Raw genomic sequence first — 20,097 nt, 5'->3', positions numbered from 1 at the left:
GCGCCACCACGATTTGATTAAAGGCCGACTCATTAATCTTCGGTTTACTTTGTCTTTCACTGGAAGTAGGCTTACTGCGATACACGTGTGCCATGCAGTCAGCCTACTTCCAATGAAAGACAGAGTAAACCGAAGATTTATGTAGTCGGCCTTTAAGTTAATTTACTAGGCCTAACTCTCCAACTCGACAAATACTGTCCCGCGAAACGGTAGGTCCTGGAAGGCGGATTTAGATATTTATTCTACCTCATGGCTAGTGGAAACCAGCCTAAATACATCTTTTTTGGCGCCGACGTTTTCACGTGATCGAAAATTAGTCCTTAACTCGCGCGCTTTCTCGTCTCGTTCAGGTTTGGTTCAAAAATCGTCGCGCCAAATGCCGGCAACAGCAGCAAATTCAGCAGAACGGCGGAGGCGGTAGCGGGGGCGCCAAGACGAGGCCTAAGAAGATGAAGAGCCCCCCCGCGCCTAGCACGCCCATCTCCTCGGCAAACCAGCAGCCCTCGAGCACCGGAAGTCCCCCAGTCAGCGTCGGAAGTGGCGGCGGAAGTCACGGCGCTCATCGCGGAAGTATCTCCGAGTACAAACCCCCGATGAGCAACCACCCGCACCACCACTCTCTCAACTCTCACCACCACGGACTGCACCACGGCGGCGGAGGCGGCTCCCTCGTGTCCTCCAACGGTTCCGGAGTCGGAGGCGGATCGTCGCAGATTTGGAGTCCCGCCCAAATTGGACCTCCCGAGCTTATGGCGCCACCTAGCAGTTGCATGCAAAGGTACCTATCATTTCTTATTATTGCGTTAAAGGGGAACGGCCAAGCTTTTCCAAATATCGCCTTATTCGCGTATCAAAAGATCAACAAGACGTTCAATATTCTTACACGTAACTTATTTTGTCTTTAAAAAATAATTTTTGGCCTAAAAAGTTGAAACGCAAAATAACGCCAAGTATTTGGGTTTGAATTTTCGCCGCCATTTTAAGGTGTATCGCCAGCGCCAGCAGCACCTTAGTTAGCGATTTGAAAAACATCATAAAAGCGCGCGCTGCTGAAGACGTGAAAGATTTGTTTTGCACGCGCGGCGCGTTCCAGTTATACGAGACCAAAGCCTAAATTGCGCGATTTTAAAAGTTAGGATAGTTCGCAAATCGCTCACTAAGGTGCTGCTGGCGCTGGCAATACACCTTAAGATGGCGGCGAAAATTCAAACCCAAATACCTGGCGTTTTTTTTTGTTTCAACTTTTTGGACCAAAAGTAATTTTTCCAAGACAAAAAAAGGTACGTGTTAGTATATTGAACGTCTTGTTAATCTTTTGTTACCGAAATAAGGCCATATTTGGAAAAGCTTGGCCGTTCCCCTTTAATTTGACTTGCGAAAATGTCGTTTTGTTTTCTAAGTACTCCGTTGATTATTTGTCAGGTCGTCCTCCGTTGGAACCGGAAGTTCGGGCTACGGGCACCCGATGACGCCGGGCACTCCTCCCGGGGGCCCACCGTCCTCTTGCTACGGCCAAAGCTACGGACACGCCGCCAGTTATTACGGAATGCACGAAGCGTACCACCTTCCCTCCATGAGCATGTCCTCTCTGAACTCTTCGCCGTCGATGAGTTCGTCGCCGTCCCCTCACCACCAAAGCGCGCACCACCACGGCCACCACTTGGGCGGCTCCGGCGGCTCGGCTCCCCAGCCACTGACCCCGACCAGGACCCCTCCCGTCAACGGAGACTGCCTCGTCGGAAGCGCCTCCGATTACGGAGACAGCAAAGCGGCCGTGGCGGCATCTGTCGGCGCTCCTTGGAAGTTTCAAGTACTGTGACGTCAACCGGAAGACGAATCCGATTTAGATTTTGCCAAAAATTGTTCTTCGTGAAATAGGTTCGCGGGTTTCCCGTCACTCGCGACAGTCAGTACGAATTATTTAGACTCTTTTTATTCGTTTAACGCCCCTCGCGACTAACTTAGGAAACTATCGGAGTTAGTCGCCTGTCCGTTCTCCCTTTTCGTCTATATATCATATTCACACGCGAAAATACGAATAGTTTGAAAATCGTCGCGATGAATAGACGAGTGAGGGACGTTCATTCCGTACTAAGGGCAAATGGCCCGAAACAATTCGAAATTCTGGCTTTTACGAGCGCGTCAATTTTGAAGGACGCGCGATTTGTAGTTCCCAAAGCGACGCGCCAGTGACTTCCAACAACAACAATGTCTCTGTTTTCGATCTACTAAAGTGTGATTACTCGCGGAACTATTTAGAAACGATATTAAGACAACAATCGACGCGACGGAAGATATGAATATCTTCCGTCACTTCCGGTTGCTCAGGTTTACGGTTCCTTTAAAAAAAAACTTGCCACGCTGTCCATTTTGACCCCCAAAAAAAATGATCCAAAATGGCGGACGTTTTTTAATCGAAATTCTTCTGAATGTTTAAAAGTTGTTTGTCTAATAACTCGGCAGTAGTCTGATATTTTATATTTGTTCTCTTCCTTTTTCCGTGTAAATAGTTGATGAGATATACAGGGTAATGATTAATTTCAGGGCACTCGCCCGCTCCGCCCCCAAAATTGCTATTTTAAACCACGGAGGAAATGTAAGGAGTCGTATTGTAAAAGAACTCTCCATTGATACTACCGCGGGGGAATATAGACTGACAAAAAAGGGGGTCGAAACTGGGACTATGTTCTCACCTGCTGACGTCATAACGGGAGTAAAAGAACCGGTTTCGATCCCCTATTTTGCAGCCCCCATTTTCTGGCTGGTGTTAAAATAGGTGGTTCTGAAAAAGATATTCGACGCCCAGATCTGGTTATTTTTAAAACAAAAGTGGCTCAGTTCACGGATCAAAAAGCAAAAAGTGGGTGGAATTTTATCGATAATTTAGGCTCAATCGATATTGCGATATATAAAAAGAATATATTAATAATAAAAAAGGGTGCGTGACTCGAATCGATTCTCCGTGTGCACGCTTTAACAACAAAATCACGAAACCCGCGAGTCTTTTTCAGAAACGTTTGTCCACAACACGACTTCTTTATGGACTTTTTCTCCAAGTTACCTTTCCTTCCAGCTTGTAAAAAAAAAAAAAAAAAAATGAGATTTTTTTAAAATTCCGAATGCTTTGTAATTTTTATAGGCTGGCTTCTGTAGAATATAATTGTTACTAAATGTGCATGGATTTGCTTTACTGTAAAAGAGGTTATTTATTACTTTGATCCAAGTTTTCCATAAAACGCGATCAAAAATATTAGGCGGCCTTAGGCCTAGTAATTATAAATTATATATTCAGATACTAATAATAATACTAAGGATAAACTACTACTCTGTTTTTAACTATTATCCATCAAAAGGCGATAATTACAACAACAAAAAAAAACAGTCCAGCATGGTATTAATTCATTATTTTTAAAAACAAATATGGCGAATGTAACGAAGTTCGGAAACTATGCAGCGCCATCTGTTTGTATTAAACTTAAGGAAAACACAATTTCAGCGGAAAATGTTAAGTTTCGAATTCTTTGAAAACGCTGATCTTACATAATCGTTCATAATCTGTATAGAAAAATCAGTGCGTTGTCTTGGCCGGCATATCATTTTTCCCTCGTAATAAAAAGTAGAATTTTATTTCAAATGCAAAATGAAATCGTAATTTATTTTTTCAAACAGAACCTTAGACGTTTTAATGGCGATCATTTCAAGTAAGTTTCAAGACGTAATACCAAACACAACATAAGAACAAAAAATAATAATCTTAAAAATCGACTAATACCTAAAAATACTGGAATCCATACCTCAACTTGGAATGCTTATCCTGGCGTATGGTAAGATCACTCTGACGGTTTTGGCCACGCCTACGAGAGAAAAAATCGCCTCTGCGCGCGCTCCCCTCTCACGTTGTTGTTTGTTAAGTTAACCAAGGATCCTATATGATAGGATCCTTGAGTTAACATGGTGACGTCCAAAAAAAAAACCGTCAGCCGCGATAAGCATTCCAAGTAGAGGTATGGATTCTTGAAAAATATTATTCAAATAGTAAAAAAAAAAATCTTTATTATCTAATATAATTTATAGCGTTTTCCATTAGACTGCTCTAGATCGCTCTGATCAACATTTTATGTTCCATTAGCGTGCTCGGATCTGCTCCGATCAAGTTTCGCGTGTTCCATTTCCCACTCTCAGATTTTTTGGCAAAATGGCATACCGAGACGCGAAATTTATAATTACTAGCAGACGAAAAACAACAAAGCGCGGGAATATGGGATGTTTCAATTTCGGTTTTACTCTAGTCGATTGGGGCGAGATCTATGACGTCAGAGACAAAATCAGAGCGAATCTCGAGCAATCCAATGGAAAACGCTATTAAAATAATCAAAGTAGTTCGAAGCAGCCGACACTTTGGAACCAATAAGCGCAACAGAGAAACTTCCGCTAGAGGTCTCTGTTGAGTTCTCTTTCTCTAGAGACCCCTAGCGGAAGTTTCTCTGTTGCGCTGATTGGTTGCAAAGTGTCGGTTGCTTCGAACTCCTTTGATTATTTGTTATGCAACGTCAAACATCATCTAGAAAATTTTATCCAGGCGCCAGACGAATTACGAAAGGAAAGGTGGGGATGGTTACGGCCAGCACCAGAAGCTACCCAAATTGTGGTTTGCATTATGGAAAATTCCACTTAAAAATAACAATTACCCGAATACGTTTTGGTGGTGTACTTCCAGTAGTTAATTCATGCGAAATATTTCTTTGATTTCTTGTTAACATGATTCCTAATAAAACGTCGTCGATAATTCAAAGTAATGGTCGAAAAAGTCGCCGATTAGTTTCGGAAAATATTGTGACGGCGCAAACTTCCGCCACTTTCGGTGTGGAGAAACAATGCTGCCAGGCAAAACAAAAACCTTGACGGCCAAAAAAGATAGCAGTGTTGTCAGATTCAGATTATTTTGTTTGAAAATTTAAATGCACCGAAAATGGCCAACTTAAGTTTTCCTGCCAAATGTTGAGAAGGGAAATTAATATTTTGTGGCGTAGTATGGACAAGACCAAGACTATTTAGCGCAATAGAAGCGCCTGTCCTACTAAAATTCCGATTGCCATCCCCCTCGCCTGAGCAGAAAAGGGGTAAATTTATCTGAATTTGCCGACAGCGCCATCTATTGTAAATAGGTAGAAACTCGTGAAAATAATAAATGAAATAATATGGTTAGGACCAGCCTGACCAGGAACATTTTTAGATCGCTTTCTCAACTGTGAATAGGGTTGAAAAGTCTGAAAAACTAACAAATATCAGGAAAATAATGTTTTGACCAACAAATGAATAAAAAACTTTAGGAAAATCAAGGATAACCAGTTTTTTACGGCGTAACATCAAAAGTAAATAGGGGGAGAAAGTCTGACACTTGGGTCCAACCGCACGACGTCTTATTTGAGGGGTAAAATTTTTGGGCTTCGGCAATGACTTCCCCCTCGCCTCTTTACAAGGACACAAAGGTATCGGTTGTACTCCGCCACGATGAAAAATAGTTCTCTATGAAATACGTGAATATTAAACTTTTGCTTTCGATAATTTGGTTAATTTAGTTCCTAAATAAAGTAGATATGTTGATAGAAACTAAAATGCGAGATTTTAAAAATAATAACGCGACTTTTGAAAAGTAATAAACCGTAACTAGAATAACGCTCACTTAAATCGTGGAGAGCGTGGCGCCATCTAAGAGCGGAGATCGGGACTAATTGGTAAATCTATGATGTTAAGGCCTAACAATTTGCAAGTTTAACTGAAATAATAGCTATAGCTACGAGCTTTCTTGTTTATTTTACAATTGATATAGTAATTATTAATTAAAATCAACCGTTATCGAAGGAAATAATGGTCAGCATTTGACAGAGAGACTATTTGAAATCGCGAGGCGGTGACATGGTTGTTAGGGAATAAAATTCAAAATTTTCATCTTGATCGGCGACCGGAATACCACAAATGCACGACTTCGCGCGTAATGCGCTATCCTTATTGGTTAGAAATATCACGTGATCACTAGCTCTTCAAAAAGGGTGTCCAGCAAAGTGGAAGGTAAAATCTGAAGGCGGTGATAGACTTTCTCCCCCTATTTACTTTTGGTAACACGGATTAATCTGATCTTGGTCAAGTTTGTAGTCCACCTCTAGCGGCTCCTGGTGGGGTCTATCAATTCCAATAATAAATTATCAAATTAATTCACTTTTATGACATAAAATAAATATTAAATATTCTATATAAATATTTGTTTTAAATAAATTGCTTAATTATATTTTGTTAATTTCATTATCTAATAATTTGAATCACCTAGATGGCGTTAAGGTGCAAGAACAATAAAAGTGGTGGAAGGGAGGGGAAAAGCATGGATTAAGTTTTTTTAATACATGGGCAAACGGATCGGAATTTCCAGAGGCGGCCAAAAGCGCCCGATATTCAACCTTTTAGTTGAATAGTCTTGACAAGACTATTAACTCGGCATACATTTTAAAGCGTTCTCAAAGATATTAGAGTTGCTATTCCTGTTTTATATTTTTATGTTATTACATATTTATCTTTGGCTACCCATTTCAAGTGTTTAATTTATTTTATATTCTCAATTCATAGGTTGCGCGCCTCTGCGTGTGGCCTGTATTAATTGCCATGGTAACGCGTTTAGGTCGGCCATGACATTTAGACGCCCGTGGTGGTCACGTGATTATAACCCAAGATCGTATGGTGCCTCGTTATCTGTCACCTGTTACGTGAAAAAATGTCATGCCGCTACGAGCAAGCACCCTATTCGTGACCGATAGCTATCGCTATGCCCTCTTTTGGTTGCCGTCGAAAACTAGATAGGTTGGGTATCATCAGACGTTAGGACTACGTTTGACAGCCAGTAGCTTAAGGACTTCTTATGGTACGCAATTTAACAAAAATAAATGAAACACCATAGTGGCCAGGGACCTCAGGTTGGGAGAGTGGACATAAGTGCAATAGGCCTTTCTATAAAGTAACATTGGCTTTCTTGTTTAGATGTATCGGGCGCGTCATTCGTGACGTAGAAGTGACGTTTCACTATGAAAATTCGACGAGTCGCCCTTTTTATGCAGATCTTACCTTCAAAACTGAACTGAACTCCTACGTATCTCGTGACGAAAGCGATACATTCAAACAAGTTCGGCAAGCGTAATGACTTTATAGAAAGGCCTATTCATTTGGTACATTAAAAACAATTGTGCAAGTCTGGGCACTCTACAGAAAAGGGACAGACACACACATACTTAAGGGAATATTTTTTAAACTTTGGATAAATTTGCATAACTAAATTGGTTTATGAAAAGGCCGATTAAGTGTAGAGTATTGCACCGCCAACTGTAAAGAAGCCAAACAGTTACTAATCAAAAGATGGTATTTTAGTCCCTAAGAACGTAGATCCAAGCAAGATGTGCTTTTCAGAATGATGACGCCCCAACTTCTGCATTCAGCGACATCTGGAAGTTGAAAAACTACCAAGGTATTATCAGAGAGTGTAAAGATTATGAGAGGCGTCTCTCTTTCAAAAAAGCGTACTAACTTTTTTTTCCCAAAAATGTCCACTACTACCGTAAGAGCGATGGCGCCACCAGTGGCGCCGTTCTCACAGCGCGTGCGTTTCGATGTTAGGTTTAAAAGAGACGCAAAAACTTTCCAGATTTTTAATGCTAGTTTTACAAGGTTTTTAAATAATTTAGTGGGTCTGGGGTATATTCTTTTGTTTTAAATTGTAAAATATTGAAAACAAGAAATCCTTGTTCATCTTTTTTTAAGTTTCCAAAGGAAAAAGACTGGTAAATTCGCATTTTCATTAGATAGGCTTATTGGCATATTAACTTAATATAAATTTTAGTTCTATTTTGTGGCTGAAAAATGTAAATAATGATGGGCTTACAAATAAAACTACGGAATATTTACACGTTAACCATATAATTTGCGCAAATAATTTCATTGATGCCAGTTTCATGAATATTAGAACTAAAAATAGGCTCACACCATCCGCTGTGCCAACAATTTTCAGTCTTAATGACTCTACACCATTGGAAATTTCAGAAAATGGTAATTTCAATTCAAGCCTTGCTACTCCTCTGGGAAGATCTAAAGGATAATTTTGGTTTTAAGTTTTTATTAACGGACAAGAGTAGCCAAGATTTTGTAGATAATTTTCTTGGATCTATAAGACAGAAAGGAGGCAACCGTGATCATCCCAATCCACAACAATTTCAAGCTGCATACAGGGCTGCCTCTGTGAATAATCTCTTTAAACCACCGGATTCTAATTGCATTGATGATTTGGATGAGTTCATTTTAAACATTGACACTTTTAAAACTGCAGCTCCAGGACCGGATGAAGATTTCTCCAATTTTGAAAATCTTGTAGTCTCGCAAAGCCAGGGGCAATGTTCCGATGAAGACTTAGAATTTTGTAATTCTATTGAAAGTCCAAACCTGCTAAAACAAAATGTTCTTAGTTACATTTCAGGATATCTAATTCACCGCTGCTACTCAAACCTTCAATGCTCTTCTTGCATAAGTCAACTCAAAAAAGACAATCCAATTGTTGACCCAACAAATCTGCTCTTTTACTTTAAAGCTTTCAAAACAGCAAAGAATTCTTCTATCAGCTGCTCAGCAGCCTCATCGTACCAACTGATAGTTTCTTCAAATTTGTAACGGAGACAAATGAATTAAGTATTTGACACCAGTTTTAAGCTTTTATCGCACATGACAAATTAAAGGACGTTTGGAGAGATTCATCATTCAAAGAATTGACAAGAAATATTTTAAAGCTAATGAAGATTCTCCATGTGCAACTGCATACCAAAACATGATATCTTTTTTCATAGAATTCTGCATACATAGTTCCCTTAAAAAACAAGATCTCAACCATGAATACACGAAAACCCAGAAAAGATTAGATAGGAAACTGTTAAAAATACAACATTAATCTCATTTTACCAACTTCAATGTTTCCTCGTATTTTTTAATTTATAACGCTCTGTTCTCGTTAAGCCTCGGCCATTTCATAAAATTTCCAATGAATTTCCTTGGTTAATCAAACAAATAATTCTTTTAGTATCAAAATATTATAAATAGTCCGCTTTCTTGTACTTACGTTTCTTTATTTTTCATGGAATTGAATTTTATTAATTTTAAATTAGCATAATTCAACTATGTTTAACAGCCATGACTGATGAAAAACTTTCCGGATGTTTACAAAATTTAAAAATTTTTCAGTAGCGACATCGTGTGTCGGTTAGTATCGTAACCTCTCCTATGGGCGCGCGCTCTCAAAATCTTGTACGAAATTTTAACGTTACGGGAATAGGAAGAGACGCCTCTCATAATCTTTACACTCTCTGGTATTATTATTAATTACATAAATAACTCAAAACGAAACACATGAATTCACGGCAACGCGAAAAGACAATCTTCGAGAGAGGTACCAGCAGGAAAAGTGTTAATCACCGAAACCGCGTTACCCCGTTGGACAGAGATCGCGATTCGTTGGATATTATTTTTGTTGAAATCCCTGATCCACCGGGTAAATTTTTTTTGGAACCATAACCCGTGGTAGCTATTCGCGACCGAAACGAGTATAGATGGCGTAACGGTGCTAGCTTCTACGAGGTTACGCCTAAGATCTAGCGTCTGCTACAGACAAATTAAAAAGTCATAAGAACGTTTTTTCTTAAATAAATTTATCAAAATATAAGCAAACGATGCAAAAATTATATTAATTATTTATAAAGTGAAATTTACGAATAACTATGAGGAACACTAAAATCTAGGTTTCAATGGAGAACCAAAGGGGGCGTAGCGATAGTTTTCGGTCGCGAATAGAGAAAGCTCCGAAGCTGCCCATTTAAAATTTAGCAGCTCAGACAATCACAAAAACTAGAAGTAAAAGAATTACCGTTATTGAAACTGCGACACATTTTGTGGAGCTAGATGAGCCGGAGCTAACGTTCAGCTGTTTCTTTTATCGCGAAAAATTTGGTTTTACCAAGAAGTAAAATTTCCGATAGCCAGGAGTTAAAATAATGGAAACTTTTCACCTATACGGTATGCAACAAGTGTTCCTTTTTAACCAGTTAGCTTTTTTGACATAATAAGGCTTAGCAAAAACACGACGTTCGGTTAGCAGGTGAAACGTTTCCACTATAATAAACATAAGTATGGCGCAGAACGAATTTGGTTTATACATAAGACTTTGCACAATTTAATTTTTAAGTCAATATATGGGGGGGGGGGGGGCACAATAGAGAAAAATCTCCTGGTGCTGCCCCTATGTGAAAAAATTCTCAGTTATACAGAGATTATAAACCTCGTACCCTAGATTCGAATTCACTCCCTTGCGCGTAGTCGACAGCGTTTACCTAATTCCTACCTGAAATCCGAAAAAATAGCTTCTTAGTTACCATGCTAATAAACTATAAAATCTGATAGACAGTTTTGTAACGAAGCGTTTACCCACTTCCGACACGTGACCTCCGAAAAATTGGTCTCCATTGATCGATGTGTTAAAGTTTTTTTGATTTGCTCTTACAAAGTACATCCTTTTGTAAAAGGGTTATTATGGTTCCGACAGGAAGTGGGTAGACGCTATTGACTACGCGCTAGGCAGTTTTTTCGAGGGGCTAAACACTCCTGAAAATTCTGTACACCGTGTACAGCCTTTGGTAGTATCGTAAGTAACATAAGATATATATGTATGACGTTAGGAATTTAACTACATCCTTTCTTCACAGGGACGTCAAACAGTTTTCTAATAGCGCCACTCGGTAGCGGCGAAATGAACTAATCTAACTCAACTTCCGCTTACGTGATATTCCGGGAATTTGGCACGCGATTTTTAAGCTTAATGCGTATTTAGCCCATACACTCTTAGAAAAAAGGATCCAATGTGTGTCCAAAATTGTACAAAATTGTCCAACTTTGGATTATACGAGTAAATGAAATCCAAGTTTGCTTCTTAAAGCCAAATATGGAATTTTAGCAAAAAATAATCCAATGTTTGTCCAAAATTGTACGAAATATTCCAACTTTGGATCATATGAGTAAATGAACTCCCTGTTTGCCCACTTAAAGCCAAATGTGGATCATTTAAAAAAAAACGTGTCAACTTCAAACATTATCAATTTTATTTCAAAAATCAGATCGATAGAACTTACAAAAAACCCGAGCACCAATCACCTCCAAGTTTTTAAGATATATCAAGTTTTATCACGTTTAAAAATATTTCTTGAAATAGCTAATTCATGGTGTCTCTGCACATCTTGTTTGCCTTTCCGTTGCTATAAAACCTACTACGAAAGAGAAACCCCTAGCTTATTCTAATATTAGTAGGATTTTGTCGTGCCTGGCTTCAAATAGGTTCGAACTAGCTAGGGGTTGCTCCTTCGTAGTAGGTTTTATAGCAACGGAAAGGCAAACAAGGTGTACAGAGACACCATGAATTAGCTATTTCAAGAAATATTTTTAAACGTGATAAAACTTGATATATCTTAAAAACTTGGAGGTGATTGGTGCTCGGGTTTTTTGTAAGTTCTACTACGGTAAGGGTTCTACAAGATAGTGGTGAAATATTTTGCAACAACTTGCAACTTTTGGATAAAAAGCCTTTAGAAAAAGCCGTATTTTGGTCAAAATTGGCCCTTTGATTGCATTTTACAGAAGATCTGTTCAACCTAATTTTACCAAATTTTAAATTTATGTATAACATAATTCTATACACGTTTTGCAAAAATAAATTCTATGGTGGCAGGTAGCGAAATATAATTTATATTTTCGGATACAACTTAAAACCACAATTTAAATTATATATACATTTATTATATTGAGTTGGTTTTTAATTTTGTTACTAAAAAGTCGATTTCGAAACACTGTGCAGTCCCAGCTCCAAAAGAAATGCTTCCAATTCTATTATTCCTCTGGTAAGAAACCTCTTTTTGTTCTACACTCAGGAAATAACCTTTTATTATTTACGCCAACGAAATTTCAAACCGTTATTTTCGAAATCCCGCGCCTGCGCCAAAGAGTTTGTCACACCGTTTCCCCTGGAAATGCTATCCCGTCCGCGCTTTAACAGGCGACTATTGAGAGACGCCCTTAAATGCCTTAGCGAAGGCTGTAGTGCAATATCCAGTAACATATTATTAATCCAAGATTTAGCAGCCCGACTTTTCGGAATTTCGCCTGGAATTCGGTAACAGCTTCATGGCGTATAGTCAATGTAAAAGCACCGAGATATCGAATACAGGATACGTATTATCTTTGGTTGAACTAAACTATCAGTATTTTTGAATGTTTAATTTTTAGAAGGCTGTTAAGTTTGACAACTAATAATTTTCGAGCTTTAAAATTTGAATAACAGTTTAGAGCTGCTCGTTAAATGTGCAGCCTTAAAGGGACATATATTATTTTTATTGTTGATTAATATGTCAAATTCATTTAAAGTATTAAAAAATATTCCTGTGAACAACAGAATGACGTCATTCCACCTTTCAAATCACAGTCCACTGCTCCTCTAATTTTTAACACTAAATCTTTGATCCAATTTTGCCCACAAAGGTATCCATATTTATATTTATTTTCGTCCCTACACATTTAACATAAAAATTTTAAAATTTATTATTATTTATTATTTATTTATTGCAATAACCTACAACAAAAATAAAATAATAAGAATAAATTTTAAAATTTTTATGTTAAATGTGTAGGGACGAAAATAAATATAAATATGGATACCTTTGTGGGCAAAATTGGATCAAAGATTTAGTGTTAAAAATTAGAGGAGCAGTGGACTGTGATTTGAAAGGCGGAATGACGTCATTCTGTTGTTCACAGGAATATTTTTTAATACTTTAAATGAATTTGACATCTCAACAATAAAAATAATATATGTCCCTTTAAGGCTGCACATTTAACGAGCTCTAAACTGTTTTTTCAGTTCGAAGAACTGTTTTTGTTATAATATGTACATAGGCAGCTCTATTTTGAATAAAATAGTTAATCAATGATCTTATTCGAGAGATAGCATGCATGACCCATAGCGCGTTCAACCAGCACTTTATTGGAAACGAGCGTCCGCGTGGCTTTGTTCGAAATTTGGTTTCGGGACTTGGAAAAATCACTACGACCTATATCTTTAAGGTAAGTGTTTTTATACTTAAACTTAAGAATTTCGGGTTACAGCACAGTATTAATTTTAAGCTGAAAATTATGTTTCTGACAAAAAATTGAAAATGCTTACATTTTGTAACAATATTCATCAAAGACAGGTCCAAGAAACCGGTTTAGTTTATGCTGGACATAGCGAAAAAGTTGGTTCGTGGCGGCTCAAATTTCTCCATTTCTCGTGGAAGGTTGTGAAGTGGGACATTCCATGGGTCATTGTACAGGTAGTATCAAAAGTAAATATGGGGAGAAATTCTATCAATGCCTTCAGATTTTACCTTCCACCATGCTTGACACCCTTTTTGAAGAGCTAGTGATCACGTGATATTTCTAACCAATAAGGATAGCACATTACGCGCGAAGTAGTGCATTTGTGGTATTCCGGTCCGCGCTCAAGATGAAAATTTTGAATTTTATTCCCTGGCAACCATGTCACCGCCTCGCGATTTCAAATAGTCTCTCTGTCAAATGCTGACCATTATTTCCATCGAAAACGGTTGATTTTAATTAATAATTACTATATCAATTGTAAAATAAACAAAAAAAGCTCGTAGCTATTGCTATTATTTCAGTTAAACTTGCAATTTGTTAGGCCTTAACATCGTAGATTTACCAATTAGTCCCGATCTCTGCTCTTAGATGGCGCCACGCTCTCCACGATTTAAACGAGTGTTATTCTAGTTACGGTTTATTTCTTTTCAAAAGTCACGTTATTATTTTTAAAATGTCGCATTTTAGTTTCTATGATATATTTACTTTATTAAGGAACTAAATTAACCAAATTATCGAAAGCAAAAGTTTAATATTCACGTATTTTATAGATAACTATTTTTCATCGTGGCGGAGTACAACCGATACCTTTGTGTCCCTGTAAAGAGGCGAGGGGGAAGTCATTTCCGAAGCCCAAAAATTTTACCCCTCAAATAAGACGTCGTGCGGTTGGACCCAAGTGTCAGACTTTCTCCCCCTATTTATTTTTAGTAGTATGCAAGCGGAAACCTTAATTTATTTTATTTATTTATTGAAATGACAATGGTCTGCCAAGCCGTGATGACTTATGCACAGACACGTAGGTACAAGGATGTTTACTGAGTACAGTTAATTAAAAAAAATAAGGATACAAAACAAGTGAATTAAGAAAATAGAAAAGCAAGCGAAAAAATACACAATAATGTCGAATACTGTCCCGAAGAGGTTTGTAAATGGTCAGTTAGAGAGGAACGAAATTGCAAATAGTCGGTAATCGAAACAATAGATTGTGGGAGAGCATTCCAGTCACTAACAACTGAGTGGGAGATAAAATGTAACCGCCGAGTGGTTCTCGCCCGGGGTTTGACCAGTTTGAGGGAGTGACCCCTGGTTCGAGAACCGAAGTCAAGGGAAAAATAGTCCGAAAAGCCCAGAACCAGATTCTTATGAAAAAATTTGTGATTTAGCCGCACTATCAGACCCGGACTGGCTAGGGCGGCTGATCGGCGATCGCCGAGGGCCCCCGGCTCAAGGGGCCCCCAAATTACTTAAAATAAATTTTTCCTAAAGGTCTTTTAGACGCGTTTGACGTTTAAATTAATGTGCACGTAGAATCGAGTACACTTTAAACATTATTTGTTGTAGTATAAATAACTATTTAGTTTTTTATTCCGTACCCCCTCACCGCCCGGTAAGGGTTCCCCTCTTCAGTCTCTAGCCGAGGGACTCCAAAGGAGCCAGTCCGGACCTGCGCAATATGGTTACGCAACAGACGAAATTTTTTGGAGTACTATAATATGATTGGCTGAATTTAAACTCTGCCTCATTTTGGATGATCAATAGAAAAATTCAAATCACAAAGAGGGTTAAGCTTCCGGGTTACAGAGCTGCTAATCGTTTTACTGATTTATCTTTGGTGAAGAAAAGATGTTGTAAGAAACAACGCATGAGCAAGGCTACAAGTGTCAGACTCGCAGGTATTATGTTACTTAATTAGGTACAGACAGAGATGGGCGAAACTCTGAGGAAATATTGAAAAAGGGAATGAAGTATCCTTTTTTCCCTCTCCCTCTAACTATAGAGGGCCGTAACCGTAGAGTTAATTTTCCCCTCTTTCGACGCTCTTCGCGATCTCAATCTTTCAAAAGAGGGACCCTCTGGATGAGGGAATGAAGTGTCCCTCTTTCCTTCTCCCTCTTTCAAAAGAGAGAATGAAGTGTCCCTCTTTCAAAAGAGGGAATGAAGTGTCCCTCTTTCCCTCTCCCTCTTTCAAAAGAGGGAATGAAGTGTATCTCTTTCCCTCTCCCTCCTACAAAAGAGGGAATGAAGTGTCCCTCTTTCCCTCTCCCTCTTTCAAAAGAGGGAATTAAGTGTCCCTCTTTCCCTCTCCCTCCTACAAAAGAGGGAATGAAGTGTCCCTCTTTGCCTCTCCCTCTTTCAAAAGAGGGAATTAAGTGTCCCTTTTTGCCTCTCCCTCTTTCAAAAGAGGGAGCCTCTGGAAACGCTCTACATTCCCCTCCTATTGCTATTTCAGCGCGTTTAGGAAGGCGGGAAATTCGAATTTCAATTGAATTTTTTACAGGATGAAATAAATACCGTTGATTTTTATATCTTTACATTAATATCCAAATCGTTCAAGGTGCCATAAAATTGAGTATAATAAAATTTTCTTGAATTTTAAATCTTCCTTATGACAGCCATGAGTTTCTTCTTTTAAAGTTTTTAATTATTTTTTATTTAAAAATTATCGCTTTAATATTTGAACTATACAGTTATATATTCATGCACTGTAGTAAACCATATAGCTTGCCCTTTAAATTATAATAATAAGTTTTCAAAGTACATATTAGACTAAGGTTTATCGAACGTTTTAAATATTCCCCATATACAGAAGTCAACTTAACTGTGTAATGCGAAATTATCATAATTATCATAAATATACCGTCCTAAAAATAATTTTGGGGATTGGCACAATCGGGCTGGAAGAACAAGAAGTACGAAAGTCTCGTGTCCCGTTGCCATTGAGACGCTAGGTTCAGTTAGCGGTGAGAGCCTGGCCCTGTTACACTATTGGCCGTAAGATTATTGAAGTGTCGAGAGCCCCGATATATGGAACTAGCCGAGAAGCTCACCCTACGGGTGGGCCCTCAGCTAGTTGTGTGTTTCGAGTCAATCCCCCCCCCCAGTAAGCCCCCCAACCCCTCTTTCCCGTGCAAGAATTTCCGTGGTACCCTTTTCCCCATAGTCAAACCACCCCAGTAAGGCACTACTCCCCCTTTTCCCCACGCCATAATTAACGGGGTACCCTTTCCCCCCCCCCCGCAAATATTAAAAGAACTCGCCTTTCTCTCTCGTCCCAAACCCCCCAGTAATTAAGGCACCCCTCCCCCTTTCCCCATACCAGAATTACCGGGGTACCCTTTCTCCCTCGCTAAAATAACAAAAAAACTCGCCTTTCTCTCTCGTCCCAAACCCCCTGTACCCGCTCCCCCCTCATGACGAACAGAAACAAATACGCTCGTCGTCCCTGAGCCCCGATCCCCCTCTGTCCCGCGCTGTTTATAGTCGAACCACCTCAGTAACGAAGCGAAAGGCAGTCACGGTTCCCCTCTCTTCGCCGCCCCGCCTTTGGCTTCATGACAGACTAAGAAAACATTCCAGAAAGCTCCGACGTACGACCGACGTACCAAGTGCTCCTTATAATATAGATATCTGATGCAACGCATTCCCATCGCGGTTCAGAGGGGCAACGCTGCCTCCGTTTTATAAACAAGGTCCTTCAGATATGCCCAAAGAAAAAAATCGCAAGTGTTTATAACGGGAGATCGAGGCGGCCACGAAATAATTCCTCCTCGTCCTATCCACCTTAAAGGAAATGTTGCATCAAGGTGATCTCGCACTGCGCGGCTGAAATGTGTTGGCGCTCCATCGTGCAAGAACCACATTCGCACTCTAGTTGCCAACGTCTTCCAATAGCTCTGGTAACGATTCCTGAAGAAATCGTGGGTATGACTCTCCATTTAACCTAGGCGGAAGAAAATATGGTCCAACTAGATAGTCTCCGACAATGCCACAACAAACGTTGAGGCTGCAGCGCTCTTGATGAGTCGCGACTATAGTTCCATGTGGGTTATTTTGGCTCCATTGATGATTATTGTGCAAATTGACTTTGAGGTTCCGGGAGAAATTGGCCTCATCGGCTGTTAGGATAATAGTTGCGAACTGTGGGTAATTCAGTACTCTGTCCCCAAACCACCGACAGAAGTTGGTACGTCTAGGATAGTTGGCGTCGTTCAAATCTTGGACTTTTTGAAGATGGAAAGGCTGAAAACGATGACCACGTAGAAATCTCCAGACCATAACATGATTGACACCTAACTGTCTTTCAACTTGGCGGATACTTGTTCTTTAATTTTAATTATCAAAATCGTTCGTAACGACAAAATGTTTTTATTTTATTGGAACCGTGTCAATAAAATTAAAATGGCTTGGTCTTCAAACTCATTTTAGTTTTAAAAGGACATTAAAGGGAATATAACCTGCAAAGCAATCTTTATGGAAAACCCCTTCAATTTTTAAAATTTCCCTGTACAGTGGCGCCAAACATTTCTAAAGCCAAAGGCAAGAGGGGCCAAAGTTGCAAACGTTGGTGTTCCACACCAAATACCTGAGGTTATATTCCCTTTAATGAACTTTTGCCACTTGTTATTAAAGTTTCTCGCCTCACGGATAAAAAACAATTGATAGGTTAATGATAACCATTTGGTTCAAGGAAGAATATTGTTTGCCAGATTTAAGGCTGTGTCCGGATGTTTTGGGTAGTTTTTTGGGAGCCCATATCTCTGAAACGAAGCACTTTAGGACCAATGTTTATTAGACATTTTTTACTCATAGAGACCCATAGAATGCATATAGAAAGTTTCGGTACTCTTATCCGTAACACCCTGTATAAATATATTTCATTATACGGAGTTGAGTGTTACAACTATTTCCAAAGTCTGTTTTTGATGGTGTCAATTCGAGAAAGTGTTGATAGTATATTTTTTACACAGTTCCTATAACAAAAAAAAAACAAATAAATGCATTATCTAATATTATTAATTATAACAAAATATTGTAAAAACAATGGAGGATCAATCAAGAGGTCTTCAATTTTCTTTACTCTTGAGAGCGCAACATAAATCATTCGCAGTGAGAATTCACGTTTTCCTAGATAAATTTGGGTTTCGTGACGACAGGGACGCTACTTAGTTCTTTATGTGTGGGAAGTTTCATTTCAATAGGTGGGGTAGTTTCTGAGAAACAGGGTTACAGACATAGCGCCATTTTAGTCGCTAGTTGGGAGCTACGCTCCTATAAAATCGAAGAAATTTGGTGATAATTTAAAATTTCAGAAAAATGAAGAATATATATTATTTTACTTTACTCAATTTTATGGAACCTTGAACGATTTGGATATTCATGTAAAGAAATCCACGGCATTTATTTCGTTCTGTAAAAAGTTCAATTGAAATTCGAATTTCCCGCTTTCCTACATGCGCTGAAATAGCAATAGGAGGGGAATGTAGAGTTTCCAGAGGGTCCCTCTTTTGAAAGAGGGAGAGGGAAAGAGGGTCACTTCATTCCCTCTTTTGAAGGAGGGAGAGGGAAAGAGGGACACTTCATTCTCTCTTTTGAAAGAGGGAGAGGGAAAGAGGGTCACTTCATTCCCTCTTTTGAAGGAGGGAGAGGGAAAGAGGGACACTTCATTCCCTCTTTTGAAAGAGGGAGAGGGAAAGAGGGTCACTTCATTCCCTCTTTTGAAGGAGGGAGAGGGACACTTCATTCTCTCTTTTGAAAGAGGGAGAGGGAAAGAGGGACATCTTTTGAAAGAGGGAGAGGGAAAGAGGGACATCTTTTGAAAGAGGGAGAGGGAAAGAGGGACACTTCATTCCCTCGTTTGAAAGAGGGAGAGGGAAAGAGGAACACTTCATTCCGTCTTTTGAAGGAGGGAGAGGGAAAGAGGGACACTTCATTCCCTCTTTTGAAGGAGGGAGAGGGAAAGAGGAACACTTCATTCCCTCTTTTGAAGGAGGGAGAGGGAAAGAGGGACACTTCATTCCCTCTTTTGAAGGAGGGAAAGGGGAAAGAGATACACTTCATTCCCTCTTTTGAAGGAGGGAGAGGGAAAGAGGGACACTTCATTCCCTCTTTTGAAGGAGGGAGAGGGAAAGAGGGACATCTTTTGAAAGAGGGAGAGGGAAAGAGGGGCACTTCATTCCCTCTTTTGAAGGAGGGAGAGGGAAAGAGGGACATCTTTTGAAAGAGGGAGAGGGAAAGAGGGGCACTTCATTCCCTCTTTTGAAGGAGGGAGAGGGAAAGAGGGACACTTCATTCTCTCTTTTGAAAGAGGGAGAGGGAAAGAGGGACACTTCATTCTCTCTTTTGAAAGAGGGAGAGGGAAAGAGGGACACTTCATTCCCTCTTTTGAAGGAGGGAGAGGGAAAGAGGGACACTTCATTCCCTCTTTTGAAGGAGGGAGAGGGAAAGAGGGACATCTTTTGAAAGAGGGAGAGGGAAAGAGGAACACTTCATTCCCTCTTTTGAAGGAGGGAGAGGGAAAGAGGGACACTTCATTCCCTCTTTTGAAGGAGGGAGAGGGAAAGAGGGACACTTCATTCTCTCTTTTGAAAGAGGGAGAGGGAAAGAGGGACACTTCATTCCCTCTTTTGAAGGAGGGAGAGGGAAAGAGGGACACTTCATTCCCTCTTTTGAAGGAGGGAGAGGGAAAGAGGGACATCTTTTGAAAGAGGGAGAGGGAAAGAGGAACACTTCATTCCCTCTTTTGAAGGAGGGAGAGGGAAAGAGGGACACTTCATTCCCTCTTTTGAAGGAGGGAGAGGGAAAGAGGGACACTTCATTCCCTCTTTTGAAGGAGGGAGA

General features: G+C 39.5%; 1 protein-coding gene across 4 annotated transcripts in view; it reads left to right on the top strand.

Annotated features, from left to right (window-relative positions):
• LOC149934744 (homeobox protein OTX1-like) overlaps positions 1 to 3,583 on the top strand; it is a 111,316-nt gene extending 107,733 nt beyond the window's left edge. For all 4 annotated transcript variants that reach the window (XM_090154001.1, XM_090153999.1, XM_090153998.1 and 1 more), the window contains 2 exons: positions 351 to 778; positions 1,423 to 3,583. In XM_090154001.1, coding sequence (XP_090010127.1) covers positions 351 to 778; positions 1,423 to 1,819 — 825 coding nt within the window. In that variant the 3' untranslated portion in view covers positions 1,820 to 3,583. The remainder of the gene's footprint in view (positions 1 to 350; positions 779 to 1,422) is intronic.
• The last annotated feature ends 16,514 nt before the right edge of the window (positions 3,584 to 20,097 follow it).

The sequence above is a fragment of the Leiobunum rupestre genome, chromosome 7 (assembly GCF_980474605.1).
Source record: "Leiobunum rupestre chromosome 7, qqLeiRupe1.1.hap1, whole genome shotgun sequence".
NCBI classification, from domain to species: Eukaryota; Metazoa; Arthropoda; class Arachnida; order Opiliones; family Sclerosomatidae; genus Leiobunum; species Leiobunum rupestre.
This window is presented reverse-complemented; position numbering and strand designations above follow the sequence as displayed.